This window comes from Nerophis lumbriciformis, linkage group LG04, assembly GCF_033978685.3.
Source record: "Nerophis lumbriciformis linkage group LG04, RoL_Nlum_v2.1, whole genome shotgun sequence".
Lineage (NCBI taxonomy): Eukaryota > Metazoa > Chordata > Actinopteri > Syngnathiformes > Syngnathidae > Nerophis > Nerophis lumbriciformis.
In genome coordinates, this window is record NC_084551.2 from 30,882,521 (window position 1) to 30,905,730 (window position 23,210).

The following is a 23,210-nucleotide window of genomic DNA, read 5'->3' on the forward strand; positions in this document are numbered from 1 at the left end:
TTAGCATTGCCAAATACAAACGTTCATACATTTAATGGTTAATAATGGCTCACTAGTACAATACAAGATCTTTTCAGCACTTTATATATAGGTAATACACAATGTGCATGCATTGTGTGGTCAATGTAAAATAAACAAAAACAACTTTGAAATGCTGTTACAAAATATGTTCACGAGACTTTATTTTGTGTAAGAAAAGACAATTTGATGTCATAATAGTAAAAGGTGAAAATTATTTTCCAAAAAATACATTTCCAGCGCTTGTTTTGTAGTGTACAGAATGGCTCCACACAAGGCTTCTTCCAATTCAACATAAATGATTGATATTATTAATATTGTTTATCGTCACACTTATGCTATACCTTTAAGTTGAAATATCTGTAAGAGTTTTCTTTCTGTATTTGAAAGCAGCATTTAAACAGATCTCAAGTTAAACTCAACAATAAGTCATACACATTGGAAAACGTGAAATAATTAAGTTATAAATTATTAGTTTCAGTAGTAGAGCATATGTATGACATTTGAGCGAGTCAAACTATTTTCACCTTTTTCTATTAAGACCTTCGCAGTAAATAAATCTTCAATATATCCAACATTTGACATGTCTAAAATTATTTATATTATACAGTATGTACAGACACATAACAAGCACATTCCCATTTGTGTTTTTATACTTCAGCTTTCCGGAAGAATTGCAGGAATATCATCGTAGTAGATGAAGGACAGGCAATAAATTATTTAGTTTCAGGTTGTCCCAATATTAGATTATCAATGTTAACAGTTAAGCACGTTACTGCAATTACCACGGTATTTGTAGATATTTGATCATAGCGCGATGAATCTAATTATTTTTTGTATTTGGTGTACTTAGTTAAATCTGTACTGTATTTGTACAAAAGCAAATGTTTATATTGTAGGGATGCAACAATGTGAACATTTCATATCACTGGTATTATTCTTATCGCGGTATTGTTGAATGTGCTCGAAAAATACACTATATTGCCAAAAGTATTTGGCCACCCATCCAAATGATGAGAATCAGGTGTCCTAATCACTTGGCCTGGCCACAGGTGTATAAAATCAAGCACTTAGGCATGGAGACTGTTTCTACAAACATTTGTGAAAAATTGGGCCGCGCTCAGGAGCTCAGTGATTTCCAGTGTGCAGCCTGTGCAACAAATCCAGTCATGAAATTTCCTCACTCCTAAATATTCCAAAGTCAGCTGTCGGCTTTATTATAAGAACATGGAGTTTGGAAACAACAGCAACTCAGCCACAAAGTGGTAGGCCACATAAACTGACAGAGAGGGGTCAGCGGATGCTGAAGGGCAGAGTGCAAAGACTTTCTGCACAGTCGGTTGCTACAGAGCTCCAAACTTCATGTGACTCCAATTAGCCCACGTACAGTACGCAGAGAGCTTCATGGAATGGGTTTCCATGGCCGAGCAGCTGATCTAAGCCACCAATCAATCAATCAATGTTTATTTATATAGCCCTAAATCACAAGTGTCTCAAAGGGCTGCACAAGCCACAACGACATCCTCGGTACAGAGCCCACATAAAGGCAAGGAAAAGTCACCCCAGTGGGACGTCGGTGTGAATGACTATGAGAATACTAAGTCCAATGCCAAGCGTCGGATGCAGTGGTGTAAAGCACGTCGCCACTGGACTCTAGAGCAGTGGAGACGCGTTCTCTGGAGTGATAAATCATGCTTTTCCATCTGGCAATCTGATGGACGAGTCTGGGTTTGGAGGTTTCCAGGAGAATGGTACATTTCGGACTGCATTGTGCAGAGTGTGAAATTTGGTGGAGGGGTCGTTTTTAAGGAGTTGGGCTTGGCCCCCTAGTTCCAGTGAAAGGAACTTTGAATGCTAGAGGATACCGAAACATTGTGGACAATTCCATGCTCCCAACCTTGTAGGAACAGTTTGGAGCGGGTCCCTTCCTCTTCCAGCATGGCTGTGCACAAGTGCACAAAGCAAGGTCCATAAAGACATGGATGACAGAGTCTGGTGTGGATGAACTTGACTGGCCTGCACAGAGTCCTGACCTGAACCCGATAGAACACCTTTGGGATGAATTAGAACGGAGACTGAGAGCCAGGCCTTCTTGACCAACATCAGTGTGTGACCTCACCAATGCGCTTTTGGAAGAATGGTCGAAAATTCCTATAAACACACTCTGCAACCTTGTGGACAGCCTTCCCAGAAGAGTTGAAGCTGTAATAGCTGCAAAAGGTGGACCGACATCATATTGAACCCTATGGGTTAGAAATGGGATGGCACTTCAAGTTCATATGTGAGTCAAGGCAGGTGGCCAAATTATTTTGGCAATATAGTGTACTTGTACACACACTTGAAAAATATTAAAACATTTTAAAATAACTAATAAAAATAGACAGTGTTACAAAAGCCACTATATTGTATGTTTTGTGTTTCCTATGCTTCACAATTATTGGTTTGTACTGTAGCCCTTTAAGATGTATTTAAATCAAAAGTGCGTGACAAATAAAATGTATTTTTATTGTCCATAATTTTTTGGCTTGTGCCATCTTATTCTATTCAGCGGTCCTTGAAGGCACCGTAAAAACACCTCCGTCTAGAGAACGATCACTTTGTTTGAAGAGAGCACAGCTTCTAAGTTCAATGTGCACAATTGAATATTTTAGCTGTTACGAAAGCAATGTGTTTATACAACTTTCGATTGAGGTATGTTGTTTCTTAATAGGGAAAGACAATATAAATTTAAATTAGGCTATGTTGTTTCTTAATAGGGAAAGACAATATAAGTTTAAATTGGGGCAAGTTGTTTTTAAATATATAAAGACGTTAATGTTCCTTGTTTTCATGTTAGAATTTAAGCTAGAGGCTGGCGCCAGTCAGTCCATGAGTTTATCAAAGTGCAGTCATCAATCATTTTAATTAAATCGGTTATATTAACCGTCGGGAGTTTTACTGCGGTTATCATTATTACCGTTCATTGTTACATCTCTATTATATAGTCAATGCCTTTTAAGGTGTGGACTGAAAGGTTGGCATTTAGAGGTTTCCTGAATTTGCTTGATTGTGGAAATTCAAAAAGCAATTATGGTTGCGCGATATGCAAAGAAAGACACAGCACTTAAGACATAGAACCCGAGACGTCCTCTGGCAGTGCCCAAATCGACACCTTCCCCCTTCACCTTCGGCCAGCTGCTCTGGCCAGTGACCTGAACCGTCGTACCGTGTGGCTGCATCAGGGAGGGAGCTTTCTTCTACTGTGCTGGGATTAGGAGGATCAGTTCTTGCGTGAGTTTTTCCCGAGGTTGGTTGAGGGAGAACAGAGTGCTGAGAGTCCATACCGCTGGAGTGGATCAAGGCTTTGGACACCTGTAATCTGAAGTCCATTAGAGACAAATGTGCAGGGTTGGTTAAGTGATCGTGTTTGTACAGGAGCCAGGAGTTGACCAAAGCCAGATCTGTTAGGTACCAGAGCACAGTGAGAGGCCAGCATGTTGTCAGGCTGCTGATTGGGATGGAGTAAAGATTTATCAAATCTCTGTTGAGGCGAGCTGCTGTCTGAGCTTTCTCAAAATTGTCCATGAGAATGGCCATGTTTCTCTGACTGTGTCCCGCCGTGGATAGGATGAAACCGCAATGTGTCCTGCGCAGCATCAGCCTGCCGTCCGAGCTCACAAACTCATCGCCGATCTGACCTCTTGCCCCGCCTACCCGGCCTGCACTCTGGATTCCAGCAGCTAGGAGGCGCTCAAGCATTGCAGGGGTGGAGAGTTCTTGCTTGCAAAGAAACACTGTGCTGTCTTTGGGCACCATTTTTTTTACAACATCTTCTTTATCAGACAGATCCACTTTAAAATCCACATGTAGAAGCAAACCCCCAAATCCAATTAATGTTGTGCTGTGCAGAGCCAGCATGCTTTTGTGTTCTTTTGTTAAGGGAATTAAATATTGGTCAACTGCATAGTTCCCCTCTCTTCTAAATGACTGGCACCCTTTTTGGAAGCGCCACAATAATGGCAGAACCTTCCACAGAGGGTCCAAAGAGTCATCAGACGCTCTTTGGTAAGACATGTCAGCCTGAAGATGAGAACTGTCCCCCGACAATCCATTTTGCAAGTTAATGCAAGTTCTTTCTTCAGTACCATTATTATTTACTAGATCTTTTGCAGCAAGCTTCAACATCCGCGACAGCTGAAGAAAGCGGGAAAGTGTCATGGCGTCCGCAATTAGGGACACCTTGGTCAAGTCCTCCCAGTAGAGTCTAGAGCAGGGAAACTGGAGGAAACCAAATTAGTTTGGTTAATTTTTCAATCAATCGACTCAGACCATAAGAACAAAACATATTGATGCAAACCTTTAATGTTCCCATTGCAATGTGGATGCCAACAAACTGTGCTACTTCTCTCACGGTGACACAGTTAGGAGTGCTGGTACTTTGATTGGTGCACCGGGCTATGTCTACCCAAGTGTCCCAGCCAAAATACCTCGAGAAGTAATGAATGGGTCCTCTGGTCTCTCTTGGTGCTTGGATAACACTTGATAAAAAAAAAAAAATACATATAATCATAATTACAGTGGTACTTCAACTTAAGAGTGTTTTAAGATAACATAATTTAAGATAATTGTTATGCTTTAGGTTGCAAGCAAAAATCTGAGTTACAAGCATTCCCGCCATTAGTTGGCGTAGCAAATGTCACAGTAAACCTCCCCCGTAAGATCCGACCAAAACATCCGTTCTTACTTGCCAGCATTAGCCTATAGCAAGAGATCGACATAACTTCGTTTTTCCAAGCATGGGGAGGAAGAAAGTGACCATGAAGGACAGTGCTGACAAAAATAATTAAATTAAAACATTTATATCATTAAAAACATGACAGAGCGTGTCACCGACTTGGCAAAACAAATCGAGCGTATCACTGCTGGTCTGCACCATACTGAAGAATGGGTCTTAACGCCAGTCAAGAATGTTAAAACAAAATCCAAACGGTGGATTTTAATCAATGAAAATATGGAAAATCTGATGATGCTGTGTTTGACTGAGAAGCAGCTGGAGGTAGATTCGGGAGAAGTACGCACTCTAAAATAAATGCTATAAATTAGGATTGCATTATTCCATAAAGCCCTTATAGTTGTTAGTAGTACATACTATTGTATTATTTTTCATAATTTTGTATCTTTTTTTAAGTTTATGTTTTATTTTTAAAAGACATGTTACCTGTTAAAAATGGTGCTGCTTAGGGGGCGGCAAGCACCAATTGAATTGATTTCAATTAATTTCAATAGGCGACTTTGTTTTGCGATAAAAGCATTTTGAGGTAGGAGCTCCATCGTCGCAACAATTAACCTCGTAAGTTGAAGTACTACAGTAGCACCATACGTTTTTCTACATCAAAACAATAGTCATTGTCTTTACTGAATGGCCTCAACAATTACCTCTTATTGTACATTATCCTCATATTGTGATGAGTTAATACATAATTACTTGGAGTAATACAAAGCCTAAATCAATTATTGAGAAGCTTATCGAAATTCCCCTAATCCTTACGAGAATCATAAAATGTACATCATAGTCCAGTGCAGTAATGTGCAGTCAGAGGAATGTGTGCTGTAAATGATAATAATTTTAACAATTTACTGAATTACAAATAGTTTAATTTGCACATTGTCTGCCTCACCTTAGAACCTGTTTGTTTCTCCAGAATGCACAATAATGTGTGCAAAAAGGTTTATTAAACAATAGAGGTGGGAAACTCTGGGCACGTCATGATTCGATTCCGATTCAGGAGCTACGATTTGGTAAAAAAATCGATTATTGAGGCATTTTTAATTTATGTATATTGATGCAGTTTTACATTTCTTTATGTTTCACTAAATAAGCGTTTATCACTTGCAAACTTTTAAAACAGTGCATTTGTAATAAAAAACAGTTAAATTAATTCCCACATTTATTAAATTAATGGAAATGTGTGCAAAACTGGAACATAAGTGCCTATAATAAAGGAGCTGGTCGGATCACTGGGTGAGGTGGCTCAATGCAGTCAGCCAAATTTTAGAACTGTCTGCATTACTTTACTTACAATAAATAAATCGATTATCAACTATTGACGATTACTAATCGATTTCATAATCGTCCATGTCCAAATTGCGATGCATCTAAAAATCGATTATTTCCCCCACCTCTATTTAATACCGTATGACATCAATATCTTGTGCTGATCAGACAATATACTGCAGAGAAAAGAAAAGGTGAGGCAGACAGTACTCTGCCACACCTGAAAGCGTTGCACGTGTGCATGTAAATCTATTGCCTCACCAGCCATGAATCTCCCAGCACCTAACTCATTCAGTGTGAGTAATAGATTAGTAAAGTATGTCAGTATGTAGAAGTAAAAAGTTGCTCTTTACTTTTGTGTCGTTACGCCTGGCTGGTGTGAGCCATTCTTGTGGAAGTAGGCCATGACTTCTGCTTCACAGTCAATGCAAGGTGGAGGCGATTCCAAAGTCACTGCATCCTCTTCATCAGAACTCTGGAGAAGAAGGCGCTGCAGCTCTGGTAGATTCTGCGACTCTGCTTCAGCATTTGTGAAAAGTCAAGTTTTCCATGTTTATTAAGATTATTAATATTAAATGACAAAACAGAAAACCATTTAACTCTTGTTATTAGTACATGTACAACAACTGAAATGACAGAACATTAGACCTGGGTCGATATTCGATAAGTCAATTAACCGAACGATAAATTATAATAAATTTGATAAGTTTGCCAGCCTCAATAACCACCATGTGAATGTGTTGTTACGGCTGCAAGAGGCAGAGCGGTCGCTCTTGGCGGCAGCTGCGGGCGTTTGTACAACATGCACTTAAACAGTAACAATGATAACCGCTGTAAAACTCCCGACGGTTAGTATTACCGTGTTAAATTAAAATTTTGGAAAAAGAGTGACTGATAACCACATGTTGATACAATTATGGAACTGGTCACAACTTACAAGGCCTTCACAAAAAAATTGAAAATGTGGCTTATCAACGCCAGCACTAAAAGATGAGCCTGTTTTGATGCTAAGATAAATGTTATGTTGTGTTGAATTTTATTTTTGCAGTTGAAACAGGCGGGAGGTGTCTTTAACAGATAACTAACTGGCATGACGTCACCGGAAGTGAAAAGAAGGGATCACCAAATTTGCATTTAAAAAAAAAACATTTGTAAACTCAATTGGAAGAAGATAAACATATTAAAACAAACAAATTAAATAATATGGCTATTATGAAGCCAAAACAATATTCAATGTTTCCTCTGCCAACAAAGTCAATTGTGTGTTTACTTTAGTTGTTAAAAAAGAAAATACAACTTTGTTAAAAGATTTTAGTGTGGGTATAAGCACTTTTTGAGCACATCCAACAATACTGCACTAATATTGATAATCCTAAGCATTTTGGTCACAATAACTTTATTTAGCCATATTATTTATTGTTTTAGTTGTGTATATTTGAGGGTTCTTCACCCCCTCCGTAACAGAGACAGAACTTATTTTATTGCTTTCGGTTCTGTTTTTTAAAAAATTTTTAAATGAAGTACACACTTTTGCAAAGAGAATATCTTTAATTTGTATCATTTGTTTGTTTTATTTAACTTAGATATTTAAAAGTTTACATTCCAATTGCAATGCTAAAATATATGAGAAATACAAGTTTGTTGCATTCTTAAGGGTAGACTTGCATTATTATTATGTATTATCATTCCATCAGTGGTCATTTGGTCTCAAAATATTGTTAACAATAACACTGTTTATCGGCAATAATTCGTAGGTCAATATATTGTCAAGCAAAATTCGTTATCGACCCAGACATACAGAACATTCATGAAATAAAATGGCAACATGCTCACTGCTCAGTGTCAAGGTGTATTCCAGTCATTGTACTTATTTCTGTTGTGTCAATTTATTATTAACTGGCATGAGTAAGGATTGCAATAATTATGACATAGCTACATTGTGCACTTGGGCTTTGGCTCATGCATGAGCAAGTATACCGTGGGCTTTAACTCTGTGGATTATTTGAATTTGTACTGATTGTTGTTGTTGTGTAAGGTGAACAATATTATGAATATATGAATGGAGCGGTATAGTTCGGTTGGTAGAGCGGCCGTGCCAGCAACTTGAGGGTTGCAGGTTCGATCCCTGCTTCCGCCATCCTATTCACTACTGTTTTGTCCTTGGGCAAGACACTTTACCCACCTGCTCCCAGTGCCACCCACACTGGTTTAAATGTAAGTTAGATATTGGGTTTCACTATGTAAAGCGCTCTGAGTCACTAGAGAAAAGCGCTATATAAATATAATTCACTTCACTTCACTTCATGAATAAGTGGCAGGAGGAATGCATCGTTTGTACAACACACCCCGGTTGAGGGCCTATGCATATGCTCATGTGCCCACTAAAACTAAAAGGGGCAACAATAGAATATTATTTAGAATATTCACATTTGTATTCTGATGTACACCAAAGTACTGTGTTCTTGCAATGCCAAATTTGCTACCTATCCACACAATTTTACGGAAATTAGTAATTCCGCTATCTAACACAAAAATGGGGTACACCTGCTCAAAGATAACAAAGCTCACTCAGAGAAGTTATGTTTTACGTTCCGTTAAAACAATGACAGTGTGAAAATTTTAGCAGTTTTTCAATATGAAACATCTCTACACATCCAATAAAAACAAAAATTAAAAAAACAAACCTTGTTCATCTGCAATATCACCAACCCCCATCTCTGGTTCTCTCATATCTTGGTAGTCTTCTTGATTGTGTATGCCTTCATCTGCGTTAATACGATTCAAAATTAAAATGTGTTCTATTATCTTTTATATACTGTAAACACACCCAAAAACGTCCCGAACTCACATAAATTACATTCCGTAGTTGGATCTGCCGTTTGTCTGTAATCAGCTTCTGTGGTTAAACTTCCACAGTTAGTTTGATCAGACCCCAAGAAAATATCCTTCTCCTCCTCCTTCACTGGGTAGAAGATGCACTGTTTGTTGCTGAAGTCAGGGGTCACATGACAGTCCCTTGTTGTCTCCTCGATGTCTGTGACTAAACACAAATATTGCTAATCAGTCTCTGAACAGCTCAAAATGGGTCTAACTGACCATGCAGTTTTTGATCAGCGAGAGACATTTGTTTGTCACACACATGTTTTGAATAACATACTCTTATGAATTAGTTGTAAGGTTATCCTTTTGCCATTATTTTTCATAGTGTTTGTTGAATCTTTGTTGCTCTTGCTCGATTATAAAAGATGTGGATCAAGGAGCTGGTCTAAGAAGTAGAGGAGCAACATTTATAGATTAAAATATTCAGTGTTTTATTATTTATAGTCTAATATTGTGAACCTCACATTCTGTATTTTTGTGTACATTCTGAGTGTCTTTTTTTTAGTAAAAAACTAAAAAGACCATCTCAAAAATGGAATGAAATTTAGTTTTCTTACTGAATTATATGACAGAATGTACATAAAAATATAGAATGTGGGATTTACAATATTGACTATGAACAATAAAACACTGAATATTTACAATATATTAACATTGCTCCTCTACTTCCCAGACCACCTCCTTGATTGACATCTTTTATAATCGAGCAAGAACAACAAAGCTGCAACAAACAGGGCAAAACAAATGCAAAGGGTAAAAAAACATTCCCATATTCAATAATATCACTGGAATCATTTCTGTAGTTTGAAAACATCCAGCGGGCTACTGGATTATGACGTGTTTTGACATAACACCTGGTGGTCAGGTGCTTGTGTGCATGGCATCACACCTGGTGTCAGGTGCTAGTGTGTCTGACATCACACCTGGTGGTTGTGTGTGACGTCACACCTGGTGGAAGGCACGTGATTAGAATTTAATGAAAAAGACTGAAAATAAGCCGGGGGTCACACAGATGGTTCATCAAGTTATTTACAGTATATTATTTACACATTACTTTGGTTCATTTAGACAGGTTATACTGTAGCAAAAGACATCACCTGTCTGCCACAATCATGTGTGTTCTTAAATGTGTATTCCACGTCTTCCATGTCGAGAGCAGTTTTGATTGGGCTTACATGGTAAACAACTAAAATGAATGTTTTGGCCATTGTTGCATCCAGACGCATAGATTTGTCCAAATGTGGCCAAGTAGATGCATTGTGGGTTTTCTAGACGTCGTCCACATCGCTAAAAGAAAAATCTAAGGAAGAGAATCCCTCTGCCATCTTCCACTATTTAAAAAAAAAGATATATAAATCGCCCGCTTGAATATTCCCTCTTCTCTTCTCCGACTCTCTCGTCGTAATTTGGGATGTGCGTGTCTGTTGTGATTTCCCTTCCTGGTTCAACGACCCCGCCCTATCTTGCTTCTTATTGGCCTGTCCGTAATGTTTTGCCCTAATCTTAACCAATCGTTACTCATCATAGTAAACCAACCAACCAATCATGGATTCTCTTATATGTACACCAACCAATCATCATTGATGTTTCCCGTATATGTTGTTCTCTGCCCGTGAAAATGCTTCACTATGTAGCTTCGATTTTTAAGTTAATAATTTTTAATGGAATATCAAAAACCATACTCATTACGAAAAAAACATAGTTTTGGCAGGTATGGCAAAGAGACGGATCAAGATTTTAACACACATTGTAGGTTGGAAAACGAAGAAAAACGGAAATTTTTTTTTCATAATTTTACAGAGGTAAAAAAGACGGATTTCCGAAAAATCACATGCCCGCCTGGTCGTCAGGTGCTAGTGTGCGTGACGTTACACCTGGTGGTCAGGTGCTAGTGTGTGTGATGTCACACCTGGTGGTCAGGTGCTAGTGTGTGACGTTACACCTGGTGGTCAGTGCTAGTGTGTGTGTGTGAATTCACACCTGGTGGTCAGGTGCTCGTGTGTGACGTTACACCTGGTGGTCAGGTGCTAGTGTGTGTGAATTCACACCTGGTGGTCAGGTGCTAGTGTGTGACGTTACACCTGGTGGTCAGGTGCTAGTGTGTGTGATGTCACACCTGGTGGTCAGGTGCTAATGTGTGTGATGTCACACCTGGTGGTCAGGTGCTAATGTGTGTGATGTCACATCTGGTGGTCAGGTGCTAGTGTATTTGTGCTAAAATATGTGGCATCACACCTGGTGGTCAGAAGTGTTTATTATGTTGTATTATGCCCAGGTAGCCCACTTAACTTGCTTTTTTCTATGCTGTTTTGCAAGATATGTGTAACATGACTTCAAACTTGACACCTCATTGTCTGGTTCTGAGACAGGATCAATTGCTTCAGCCTTGATTTACAGGAAGTGAGTCTTGCTTTTTGATGCAGCAAATTTTTTGACATTGAATTTTTCAGCGCTGAATTTTTTTTACACTGAATGTTTATATATTAAATGTTCATACACTAAATTTGTATAAACTAACTTTTTTACACTGAAATTTAAAACACTGCATTTTTTTCAATGAAATTACCAGCATAATTTGACGTAACAAAATTCAGTTTACAAAATTCGGACGCAAAAAATTCAGTTACATAAATTCAGTGTCAATAAAAAGCTTGCGTAGTAAAGACACAAATTAACCTCCATACAGGGCACAAAGAACCATTTGCACTCACATTCACAACTATTGACAAGTTAGTCTCTAATTGGCCTAAGAATATGTTTTGGACTGTGGGAGGAAATTGTAGGACCGTGAGAAAACCAAAACAAGCACGAGAAGAACATGCAAATTCCACACAGGAAGGTCTGAGCCAAGATTCATACCACTTTGAGGTAGATGTGTTAACCATTGTGGAATAATTTGTTTAAAATGAGTACTTACATGAACTGCTGGAATGTCTGCTATCTGGTGTGGCCCGAGCATCATTCAGACCAGCGCTGATCTCTTCTTTCACCAGGACCGTTCGAATGTCTTGGTTCTGCAGTGACGGGATTTCTTTGTTACTTTCATTTTGAAGTGAGGACTCTGATGTATTCTCTTCAACTTTGATCCCTGGGCTAAGAGGCACCTCATTAACAGCAGTGCAGTCCTCACCCTGAAAATAAAATAACATTCGAAAGGTGTGTTGTGTTTGTTGGTACTATTTAACAGTAAAACACAATTACAATATCCCACCTGTCTTTGATTGTTACATGTGGACATCAGATGGATCTGTTTGTTCGCGATTGGTTGTCCAGAGGTGACAATCTTCGTAAGGATGATTCCTGGAGATGATGATTCCATAGGCTGACTCTCCTTGTCAAGTTCATCATTAATGGATGCAGACTCCAGCTCAAACACGCCTTGCTCTTCCGGGGCTGCATAGGATACTTCATCCAATGTAGAAGATGTGAGAGGTAGAAAAGTGCAAGGAGCAGGGATGACATTGGGATCAGATCTTGGATCTTTGATGCCTGGCTGGGAAGTCTGCACAAGGGCCTCAGCCTCATTGCTCACTTGGGAATCACAGCCAGGTTTTTCGTAAACGACTTCACAATCCTCAAGTTTTTCCTCCATTTCAGTGCCTTTTACAACATCTCCATGTAAACTTGTTGGTCTTCTATCCCCTGTTGAAATCTTTAAGTCTGCTTTCTTTTTGATCTGAACTAACACCTCTTCCACTTCTTCTTTGACTTGTACTTGCTCTGTGGAGCAAGACACAGACTGCAAACCTTTTCCAGCATTGCTGATTATTTTTTCAGTGCTACTTTCATTTGATACATTTTGGGAATGGTTACAAAAAGACACATTGTTGCTTTCATTTTGTTCTCCAACAGTAACCAAGTCTACCCCAAGAAGATCATTCTGCTTAATGTCCCCATCAATGGTGGACTGGATTTTCGATTCGGAACAGAGGTTCTTGGGGGTACTTTCTCCTTGCTGTTCCTCAGTGGACACCAAAGCTTCATTGCTGTCTGGGAGGGGGTCAAGACTAGAGGCCTTGCAGTTTCTCAATAAATCTAAAGTAGGGGTATGTTTTTGAGAGATAGGAAGTTCACCACTGACTTCGTCAGCACATGGACCAGATAGAGAAGGGGATGGAATCAAAGCAGGAAATGAGACACTTCGTTCTCTGTCCTCCATTGCCATCTCAGGCTCAGTATCCCAACCAGTGGTAGGATTCATCAGGCCAACAACTCTTTCTTGCTGGCTAACATCCAACCGGGAGACCCCTTCAAAAATGTTTCCATTGGTGAATGTAAGCCCAGGACTCTCCATAACATGTACCTTTGCCTTGTGCATCTGAAGGGAGGCGACTTCACTGAATATCTCCCCACAGTTTTTACACTCCAAGGCTCGTTTGGAGTGTGCAGACGTTATCACACCTTCGGTATGCACATCTGAGGGAGCTTTGCGTTTTCGATTGGTCTTGGGCTTGGTTGGCTGTGTTTCAGGTGGTTGATGTTTAGCATTCATAAAGGACAGCAACAAGAGAGCCTTCTGATTTTTTTGGGGTTGCTTTGCTTTTTTCTTACACCTAGCGTTGAGACTATTTGCAGAGTTTGTTTTACGTTTGGCCTTGCCTTTTTTGCTGTGCTGCGTTTGCTGATCACAAGGTGGAGCTTCCGGTGACTGCCCTGATGTTTTTGATGGGTCCAGCTTGTGAACCTTTAACTGGGGCTGCTTGTGACCTTTCAGCAGAAGAAGGGTGTCTTGTGCTATCTGCACACCAGTTGAGTCTGCTTGGCTTTTGCTGGTTTTAGGACTACTTTTGACTTCCTTTTTTTTTCGCTCTTTGGTCACGACTTTTGATTTGTGGGCCCCACTTTTTTGCACAATTTTAGATTGTGTTTTCTTCTTTTTAAGAACTGCCTTTTGTTTGTTTATTTTCTGAACTCCAGCCATCGAAACTTGTTCATCTTTTTTTAACTTTTTTTTCTTCTCTTTGCTTGTTGGAGACATCTGTGACTCTTTGGTTAATGGTGATGTATGGACATCATTTGAAGACAGTAAATTCTTGTTTTTTTTACCTTTATTGGACACCACCTTTTTCTTCTTTGATGGCACTTTATTCTGTGGCAGCTTTGTCTCCCCAGTACTCACAGATTCATCTTGGGTTGACTGGCATCTCTGAGGCGGCGTCCCTTGTTTTTTGTTTCCTTTGTTTTTCTTTTCCTTTTGTGGGCTAAATGTCATAACAAGGTGAGACTTTTTTGCTTTTTTGGGTTTAGATGGTTTGCCAGCTCTTTGTAAATCCTCATCAAGTATGGTCCCTATCAATTCTTGCATATAACTTTGTATAAATAAAGCCCTGGCAGGCTTCCTTTTGCGTATTTTTACAAGCTCTTGTGCTGACATCACATTGACAGGTAACTCTGAGATCTGTGGCCGCTGATTAGTGTGTGACGGTGATGGAATTGTCTTCTTAGAAGAAACATCCACAACTTCAGTCTGACTTTCCACCTCATCATTGCCCTGCTTTGCATCAACTAGTGATTGTTCATTCTGTGTAGTCTTCTCTTGATATTCCTGGGGATTTACAATGTCTGACACACAGTGGATCTGACCGTGGTCCTCGGTTTGAATCTGTGAGAGAGCGTCCACCTGAGGGTGACCTCCAGGTTCTTCTGGACCTTGTGTTGGTGCATATGAGAGATCATGTTTGCTTTGTACATATGTTAAGTTCTGCTTAACTGCAGGTGCAAATGACGGGACTGAAGAGCCAGATTGCGTTTCTATACTTAGGCAAGGCGTTTTTACCAGCTCAGTTGTTGGAACCAATAAGGTGGGTGGAATTTCCTGGTTTGGTTCATTGTGAGATTGTTCCAGCTCAGCAGTTGGTGTCAGGGCAGGCGTAAGTTCTAATGTGATAATTTGTTCACGGTCTTGTTTGGGGTCATTTTCTTCATTGGTGCAAACCAATGAGTCCGTGATTTTGGAGAATGTTGTATTCATCTCAGGTTGTGAATGAATTTGATCTGCCTCCATTCTTTGTACATCTGGAACAAAACCAAGCGCAAAACTTTCCCCTGACACTATTTGGGAACCAAATTCTGAGAACGGCGGGTTTATCAACTGTCCATCAGGCGTAATTGGTTCCAATATGATGGTTTGTTCCATTGGATCATATGAGTTCAGAGGTAAGTCTCCTTCTATTGTCTTTACATCCACCTGTGTCATTCCCGTAAAATCCAACTGGGGAGGTTTAGGATATAATTGTTCTGGTTTGGATTGCTCAGGGATCTGCTGGATTTCCAAAAGTGGAGCATTAGGAGGTACTTGACCCAAAATGATAACTTGCTTTACTTTCTGGATGTTTCCCAAAGATTCAATGAGCCTGTGAATTTGCTCTGTGTCGATATTGCCGTCGACTCTCTGGAGCGGCCGCCCATGAGGCTCCAACTGGATCAATGATGGTTGGGAAAGAGATATTGGCGTTATGAGTGGAGACATTTGTGTTAGCGGAGATCCAGAAAGAGGAGGTTTGTTTAATAAAGCTGGCGAAAGGTTATGCTTGGCTTTAAGATGACGAAGCATTGTCTTGAGACTCATGAAGGTAGCCTTGCAAAGGGAGCAGGGGTATTTGTTTGCTGAGGGATCTAAAGATGCAGAAAGCAAACATAAATTGGGGTATTTGATAGTCACAACTGTAAATCACACATATATAGTGGAACCTCCAAAGTCTAATACAAAACTGTTTCAATCAAATGTTCAATCATCAATCATTATAAGTGAATATATGTGATACAGGCCCAAAATGCTGATACAATTAAGCCCTTTAAGTGCAGAGGTGATTTTTTTTTCCAAAGTAACATGTTAACATTACTAAATGTCATATAAGTTTAAAGAGAGCTTAACGTATGTATCACAAAACTAATGTAAACTTAAAATGAACAACAAACCCTTGAAAGAGGCCTGACTGAGAGAGGGTACATTAGAGCATTAGGGTAGGGTTGGGCGATAAGGGCTAAAATCTATATGTATTGCAGCCTCCTGCTATAGAGATTTACATCATTGTATATTATTTTGTATATACTGTATATTAGAAGCATTTCAAAACGGATTACAGAGGCTCCTAATTTAGCTGCTGATGTATGCGGTAACATCCATCCATCCATCCATTTTCTACCGCTTGTCCCTGGGAGCCTATCTCAGCTACATTTGGGCGGAAGGCGGAGTACACCCTGGACAAGTCGCCACCTCATCGCAGGGCCAACACAGATAGACAGACAACATTCACACTCACATTCACACACTAGGGACCATTTAGTGTTGCCAATCAACCTATCGCGTCATTTCCGGTTGTATTATTTTCTCAAAACTTTTATTAATCTACTTGCTAATGTACTGTTATTTGGTTACTTTCTGTTGTAACATGGGTCTAGCTATGCCTCCGGTAAAATGTAATAAACACTTATTATTCTGTTCTTTCAATACTTGACATTAGTTTTGGTCGATACTACAAATTAATACTTCAAACTTTCAAGACCATTAAATGATTTAAATTTTGATCACGGTTAAATTAGACATACACATGATGGCGAATTAACAATATCAAATAAATGATTTCCTACATTTGGCCCTGATTGAATTTCTTTGGGTTTTACCCTTAAAACCCTCCCATGTCCATGGACTTATTTCCTAAGTTTGTAAATAAAAACAAAAAAGTTTTGATGATAACCCATCCATCCACCCATTTTCTACCGCTTATTCCCTTTGGGGTCGCGGGGGCGCTGGAGCCTATCTCAGCTACAATCGGGCGGAAGGCGGGGTACCCTGGACAAATTGCCACCTCATCGCAGGGCCAACACAGATAGACAGACAACATTCACACTCACATCCACACACTAGGGCCAATTTAGATAACATTAATATTTATGTAATCACTGTTGTATTGCCCTCATACAGTACTGATGATGTACTTAGGATCGTTACTGTCGATATGTGTATCTATCCGCCCACCTTTGTTGACATTCAAAAGCTCTTGTTTTAGTGGTTAGCAGTTACAATATCTTCCTACAGTGTATTGTGTAGCATGTTTAGCTATTCCTCATACTGCAGTCATAACGTTATGTGTAAGAAACAGTTTATTTGCCGTCATGGAGGCAAGAATGGCTCACTTTGGAGTGGCTTTGTACTGTGGAGCGACATTAGCCGCTAGGTTGAATGCTACAGACAGTGCACTGATTGCTTGTCGCTGTCATATTTGCGGGACACAGCTCTAATGTGTCATCATCATGCAATATCACGATATGAAAGTAGTGTTAAAAGTTCTATCTTTGGACACATTTATATCAGTCATATTGTACATCGACTGTATCTTGGGATGTTTTATGCCAGGTATTTTTTTCAGTATAAAGTATAATAACACTATATTGAGCCTTGTGTTTGTATGATGTATTATTATACAATTAGACGTTGAGTGAAGTCAAAAAGTGCTGTTTGTTGGCAGTGGTAGTTAATTGCCATTATTTACATTATCAATTGCTTGTTAGCTAATTTGTATCTGTTTTCAACTTGATATATGCGTAGTTACATAACTCACATTGTAGCCTACTGGGAAGCAAATCACATTCCTCTATAGCAGTGATTCTCAATCCGTGGTATCTGTACCACTAGTGGTATGCAGGCAAAACTATTAAATATACTAATAAAACATTTGCCTAGTTTTTATTGAACACTTTATGTTGGTCATTATGGTGGTACTTGGAGAGTTAAGTTTTTTCTGGTGTAATACTTGGTGAAAAAAGTTTGAGAACCACTGCTCTATAGCAATTTCTAGTTCTATGGAAATTATCACACTTTTCCATCACCTATTTGCTGTCATCTGTCATGATGTTGACTTTAGAGGCTCCACTGTATCCCAGCGTCTCTTACCACGCTTTTTCTTCCGTTTTGCTTTCGTCACTTGTGCCTGAGCCCCCTCCGGCAAGTGTGACAGCATATGTTTCTGCAGATTCTTGGACTCGCTGAACATTTCCCCGCAGTCCTTGCAGGCATACGGCAACTCCCCAGTGTGTACACGGCGGTGATACTTGAGCAGAGTAAACGTTTTGCAGAGTTTACCACAGTCGGCGCAGGTATAACCGTCTTCCCCAATGTGAATCTTTTTGTGAAGCGTAAGCTCCGAAAACTTTTTAAAGGCCTGGCTACAGAGAGGACACTTGAAACGTTTCCTCTCTGCGTGAGTTTTCTGGTGGGCCCTAAGATCAGTGGAGTTGGTGAAATGGCGGTCGCAGACATAGCAGGTGAATGCCACATTCGCCAGGATGCATTGCTCGTACTCAGCGGGATGGCTCAACTTCAGGTGACGCTCTTTGCTCTTGGTGTCGCTGAAGATGATGTGGCACTCGATGCACTGTAGGGACAGCTCCGATGCTGCAGAGCAAAACACGACATCATAATTTTTGAACAAATAAAAGGGTGATGCACTTTTAAAGTAGGAACTAATGTTATTTTCTTTATTATTTTCAAGGTGATGTGACTAGGGTTGCAAAATTCCGGGAATATTCAAAGTTGGAAACTTTCCATGGGAATTAACGGGAATACATGGGAATTAACGGGAATCAATGGGAATAAACATTGAATGCAACATGCTAGATCTTGCAGCATGATTATTAGCTAAAACAACCTGATTTAATACAAATTCAGTGGAATTTCAACCCTGCACAGTACATTCTTCCATCACATGCCGAGATAATTCCCAGCATGCTACACACTACAGCAGGGCTATTGAGACCACACTAGTATTTGAGCCCAAAGACTTCATCCAGCCAGGTAAGTTTTGATAATACTACTGCGGTAAATATATTTGATTTATGGTATTTAAGTTTAATAGAGGTGTAATTGCTTGTTACTGTATGACTGCAGACTACTCTAGCAGAATTCCACTCAAGCAAGCTAGCTAGCTGTTCCTGTACTTGTTAAATAATTTTGGTGCCAATATCTCTAGCTAGCTAGGTTTATGTACCACCACAGTCTCATAATGAATCGAAAATATTTCTCCGTTAGTAACCCCGCGACCCCGAACGGGACAAGCGGTAGAAAATGGATGGATGGATAGCCGTGATGCTAATTTTCTCTATGTTAAATCCCATTCACTTTTTTATTTTTTTTATTATTAGTTTTTTTTATTAATCAATCCAACAAAACAATACACAACAATACCATAATAATGCAATTCCAATTCCAAAACCAAACCCAACCCAGCAACATTCAGAATAGCAATAAACAGAGCAATTGAGAGGACACACAAACATGACACAAAACAATCTAAAAGCAGTTAAACAAAAATGAATATTATCAACAACAGTATCTATATTAGTAACAATTTCAACATAGCATTGATTAAAAATCCCTTGTTGATATTATAATTACAGACATTTATATACAAAAATAATAATAATAAAATTATAAAAAGGAACAATAGTGTCACAGTCCCTTACAATTGCATCACATCTCATAAGCTTGACAACACACTGTGTCCAATATTTTCACAAAGATAAAATATGTCATATTTTTGGTTCATTTAATAGTTAAAACACATTTAAATAATTGATGCCATATTCCAATATATGACTCATTATTATCTAAACTAAATGCAGTTTTTTCTACTGATATCAAATATGATCTGTAAAGTTCAACTAGCAAATACTAAATCAAAAATGTGTAGTTTCCTCTGCCTTCTGTTCTGTTAGCCATTCTGTTGTCATACAAGAATGTAGGTTATAGTTTGATTTAGCATGCTGATTGAATGTTCATTTATTAATCGAGCCTATTTCTATTCATTTGTCCATCAGTAAAATATTTTTAAAGACTACTCCAATTGTTTAGCTGACTATTTATATCTGTGTGTGGCACTGCATTAGTGTTTTACAAGCTTCTCATCTTATTCTACAGAACAAGATGGACGGTGTCCAACTTTGAATAATCAAAAAATTGTAAAAATTTCTAAACTTCCCGAGCTTAACTTCCCGGAAAGTTTCCGGAAATTTACCGGAAACTTTCCACCTCTTTGCAACTCTAGATGTGACTCCCCACAAGACCACCTCACATAGTGAAAACTGATACTGTGTATGTATGAAGTACCATAAAAGGTAAATACACAACCAACCATTAGGAATGGCCAATCGGACCTAAAATGTACAGTATATCGCAATATATATTGCAGCCTCCTACAAGAACAATATATATCACAATATTTGTTTTGGTATGTAAATGATAATAGAAAAAACAGGTTACAAAGGCTCCTAATTTAGCTGCTGACATACTGGTAACATATTGTGTCAGTTGTATTTTTCTGTTAAAACTATTATTAATCTACTTGCTAATTTACTGTTAATATATGGTTGTTTTCTCTTGTTACATCCAATCCACATTTATATTAAAATGTAATAAGCACTTATTATTTTGTTGTTTGGATACTTTACATTAGTTTTGGGTGATCTTACAAATTTGGGTAATGATCCAATACCAAGTAGTTACAGTACAGGGGCAGTATTGGTCATACCAATGCTGATACTGATACTTTAAATATTTAAGATCAGTGAAATATTACATTTTGGATCACAGCTGAAATCTGACAAAACACAGAATATGTAGTAAAATCAAAAATATTGCCATATTCCCTTTTTAATAAAGTTTATAATAACGGCAGTGGCGAAAATGTTCTTAATAAAAGCAAAAACTATAATTGGCTCCTATTTCCTTAGCTTAACAACAAGAGATTGTTTTTAATGGTCAATACTATAGTATTGACTATTATGTGATACTATACTTAGTATTGTGACTGTCGATCATTGTATCAATCTGCCCCACCCCTGTTTCATTTCAAGAGCTTTCGCTTAGAAGTTAGTTATGTTTTTTTCGTATCTCCCTAGTGTGTAGTGTAGTATGTTTAGCTATTCCCTGTCTTCTCGTCCTCCAGTGATAATGCTACCTGTAGGATTTGTGATTTAGAAGCCGCAATGTTGAGGACGTTGTTGTCACTTGTTACTGTCGAATTTGCGGGACACAGCTCGAATTTGTCATCATGGTTTTTTTTGTGTCCTGTCCAGCCACTTAGGATAATCATATTGTTAATGTATATGACTATAACTGCTGTACAGATTTTGTTTTACAAAAAAGAAGTGTGGGATACTTCTCTTGTTGCTTTATTTGTATTTGACTTTATTAAATTGATTTATTTAATGTTTGTCGCCGCTGGAGTAGAGCAAGAGGGCATAGAAAGAAGAAAAAAGAAAGACAGAGGGGGAAATTGCAGGGACAAGTGGGGAATAAGACAGAGAAACAACAACAACAACAGAACATCATCAGCAAATATGATATGTACAAATATAATACGAAAAGTGATAGCAAAGAGGCAGTTAGTGAAGGCACAGAAATGACAATGAACATTATTTCACTACAAATGGAGCAATAAAAATACCAATAGAAATAGCACTATTGGTAATGAATAATAATAATGACCTATATTATCAACAATACAATTGTTTCGAATGCAAAAATACATATGTGTAAGGAAAACTTGAATTATAAAAGAAAGCAGATAAATGGAGGGGAAGAAAGAGACGTACGTTTGATGAAACGTGTAACATGCATCTGTTTGACCGAGAATCAGCTGGAAGGAGATACCATAGTCAACTCAAAGGTACATTTTGTACATTATTACATTATTTCATAAAACTACTGTACTACATTTTATTTGATTGTTTTTTTTTTAAATAATATTGCTTGAGTCATACCAAAGACTATAAAAATGGGACCCATTACCTCCCTGCTTGACACTCAGCATCAACTGTTGGAATTGGAGGTTAAATCACCAAAAATCATTCCCGGGCGCGGCCACCGCTGCTGCTCACTGCTCCCCTCACTTCCCAGGGGGTGATCAAGGGTGATGGGTCAAATGCAGAGAATAATTTCACCACACCTAGTGTGTGTGTGACAATCATGGGTACTTTAACTTTATATAAAAGGTTGTTTTTATTTTTAAAAGACTTGTTACGTGAAAAAATGGGGCTATTTTTGGGGGTGGGGGGTGATGGGATTGATTTCAATTTATCTCAATAGGAGATGTTTATTTGAGATACAAGTATTTTGAGTTAAGTGCTACATCACATAACCAATTGTACTCGTAAGTTGAGGAAATACTCCACTGTTTCAAACACACAAAATTTCAACACAGAGCAAAATAAACCGTGACCTGTAATATGAACACACAACACATGTATCCCCCTGAGTGATGAAATTGAAACAAAAAGGAATGAGGACGTTCACACAAGGTTACTTACATGTTAGTGGCATAACTACTGGCTTGGTCATGTCCATCTTCAGAGGATCAGACATTGCTTTCCTGGAGGGAAAACATTTGACTTTTTTCTTCATCTTTTCTTCATTTGGGACTTGATCTTTATTGGTGCTCGGTGTCGTCTCTGACTGAGTTTTCGGACCCTCGTCCGCTTTCATCGTTTCTGTGTTTTGGGCGGGTTCTTTCCCCTCTGCTTGTTGAAGTAATTCATCTGCGGATGTTTCATTTGTTGGATTCATATTTGTGTCTTCCATTGGAAGATGCCATGCCTCCTTTTCAACCGACTGCTGTTCTTTTGCACCTGTTTCATTTGATGCTGACTCAGTGGAACTGGTCTCATTGTCCAGTGGGTTTGGTCCACTGTCCTCTTGGGCTGGGCTCTGCATGGCTTCTCAGCTGCACTTGTTCACAAGTTTCTGGGAATCAAGACACCACAGATATAAGCAAAATAGCACACATATTAAGCCATTCCGGTGAGAAATACATTGAAATGGCTAGTGTGTGTGTGTCCTTTGTTTTCCAGATGGCCAAGTAGGCAGGAGAATGAATAGGATACTGCATTTGGATTACAAAAGACAAGTGATGGAGACGGGAGTGCAGCTGCCGGCTGTCTACTGTGACCTAAATTCATTATATTTGTGCTAGTGGACTAAAAATACAAATCATGTACAAACAAACATTTTATACACTGATGTGATAGCTTTGTTAGCATAAATGCAATGATTTACAGTGCGATAATGTAAGCTAGAAATCGCTAAAATACTGCACACAAATGTATCCGCGTTGCATATATGTGCATATACTTTTAAATGTTATATTAGGACGTAATTCACGTGTTACCTGCGCGGGTTAGTCCATAAAATCATCAACAGTATCGGTTCACACAAAGCAAAGCGTCCTGTGTCGCCGTAGAGGCGGACATTGTGACGTCACGACGGAGAATCTGCACATTGAGG

The 23,210-nt window shown here is 38.8% G+C and overlaps 1 protein-coding gene across 4 annotated transcripts; it reads right to left on the reverse strand.

Annotated features, from left to right (window-relative positions):
* Window positions 1-134: 134 nt before the first annotated feature.
* Window positions 135-23,194, reverse strand: znf576.1 (zinc finger protein 576, tandem duplicate 1). Of its 4 annotated transcripts, XM_061952090.1 has the most exons (11): window positions 23,095-23,194; window positions 22,238-22,670; window positions 17,826-18,326; window positions 12,144-15,547; window positions 12,037-12,063; window positions 11,850-11,946; window positions 8,901-9,092; window positions 8,737-8,817; window positions 6,406-6,571; window positions 4,355-4,535; window positions 135-4,275 (listed from the first exon to the last, which is right to left on the reverse strand). In XM_061952090.1, the coding sequence occupies exons 2-11, from the start codon at window positions 22,638-22,640 to the stop codon at window positions 3,040-3,042; spliced, it is 6,288 nt and encodes a 2,095-aa protein (XP_061808074.1). In that variant the 5' UTR covers window positions 22,641-22,670; window positions 23,095-23,194; the 3' UTR covers window positions 135-3,039. The 4 variants fall into 4 exon arrangements, with proteins under 4 accessions (XP_061808074.1, XP_061808066.1, XP_061808058.1 ...); XM_061952082.1 differs by having other exon boundaries at window positions 6,406-6,568; window positions 11,850-12,063; XM_061952074.1 differs by having other exon boundaries at window positions 11,850-12,063.
* Window positions 23,195-23,210: the final 16 nt, after the last annotated feature.

What these genes read in the sequence shown, in the direction of transcription:
- znf576.1 (XM_061952074.1), bottom strand. Translation starts at nt 22,640, where the DNA reads ATGCAGAGCCCAGCCCAAGAGGACAGTGGACCAAACCCACTGGACAAT. An exon ending in CAGACATTCCAGCAGTTCAT is followed by an intron (nt 9,093 to 11,849) that starts GTAAGTACTCAT and finishes ATTTGTGTTTAG; the next exon opens with TCACAGACATCGAGGAGACA. An exon ending in CCAGGCGTAACGACACAAAA is followed by an intron (nt 4,536 to 6,405) that starts GTAAAGAGCAAC and finishes TTTTTTATCAAG; the next exon opens with TGTTATCCAAGCACCAAGAG.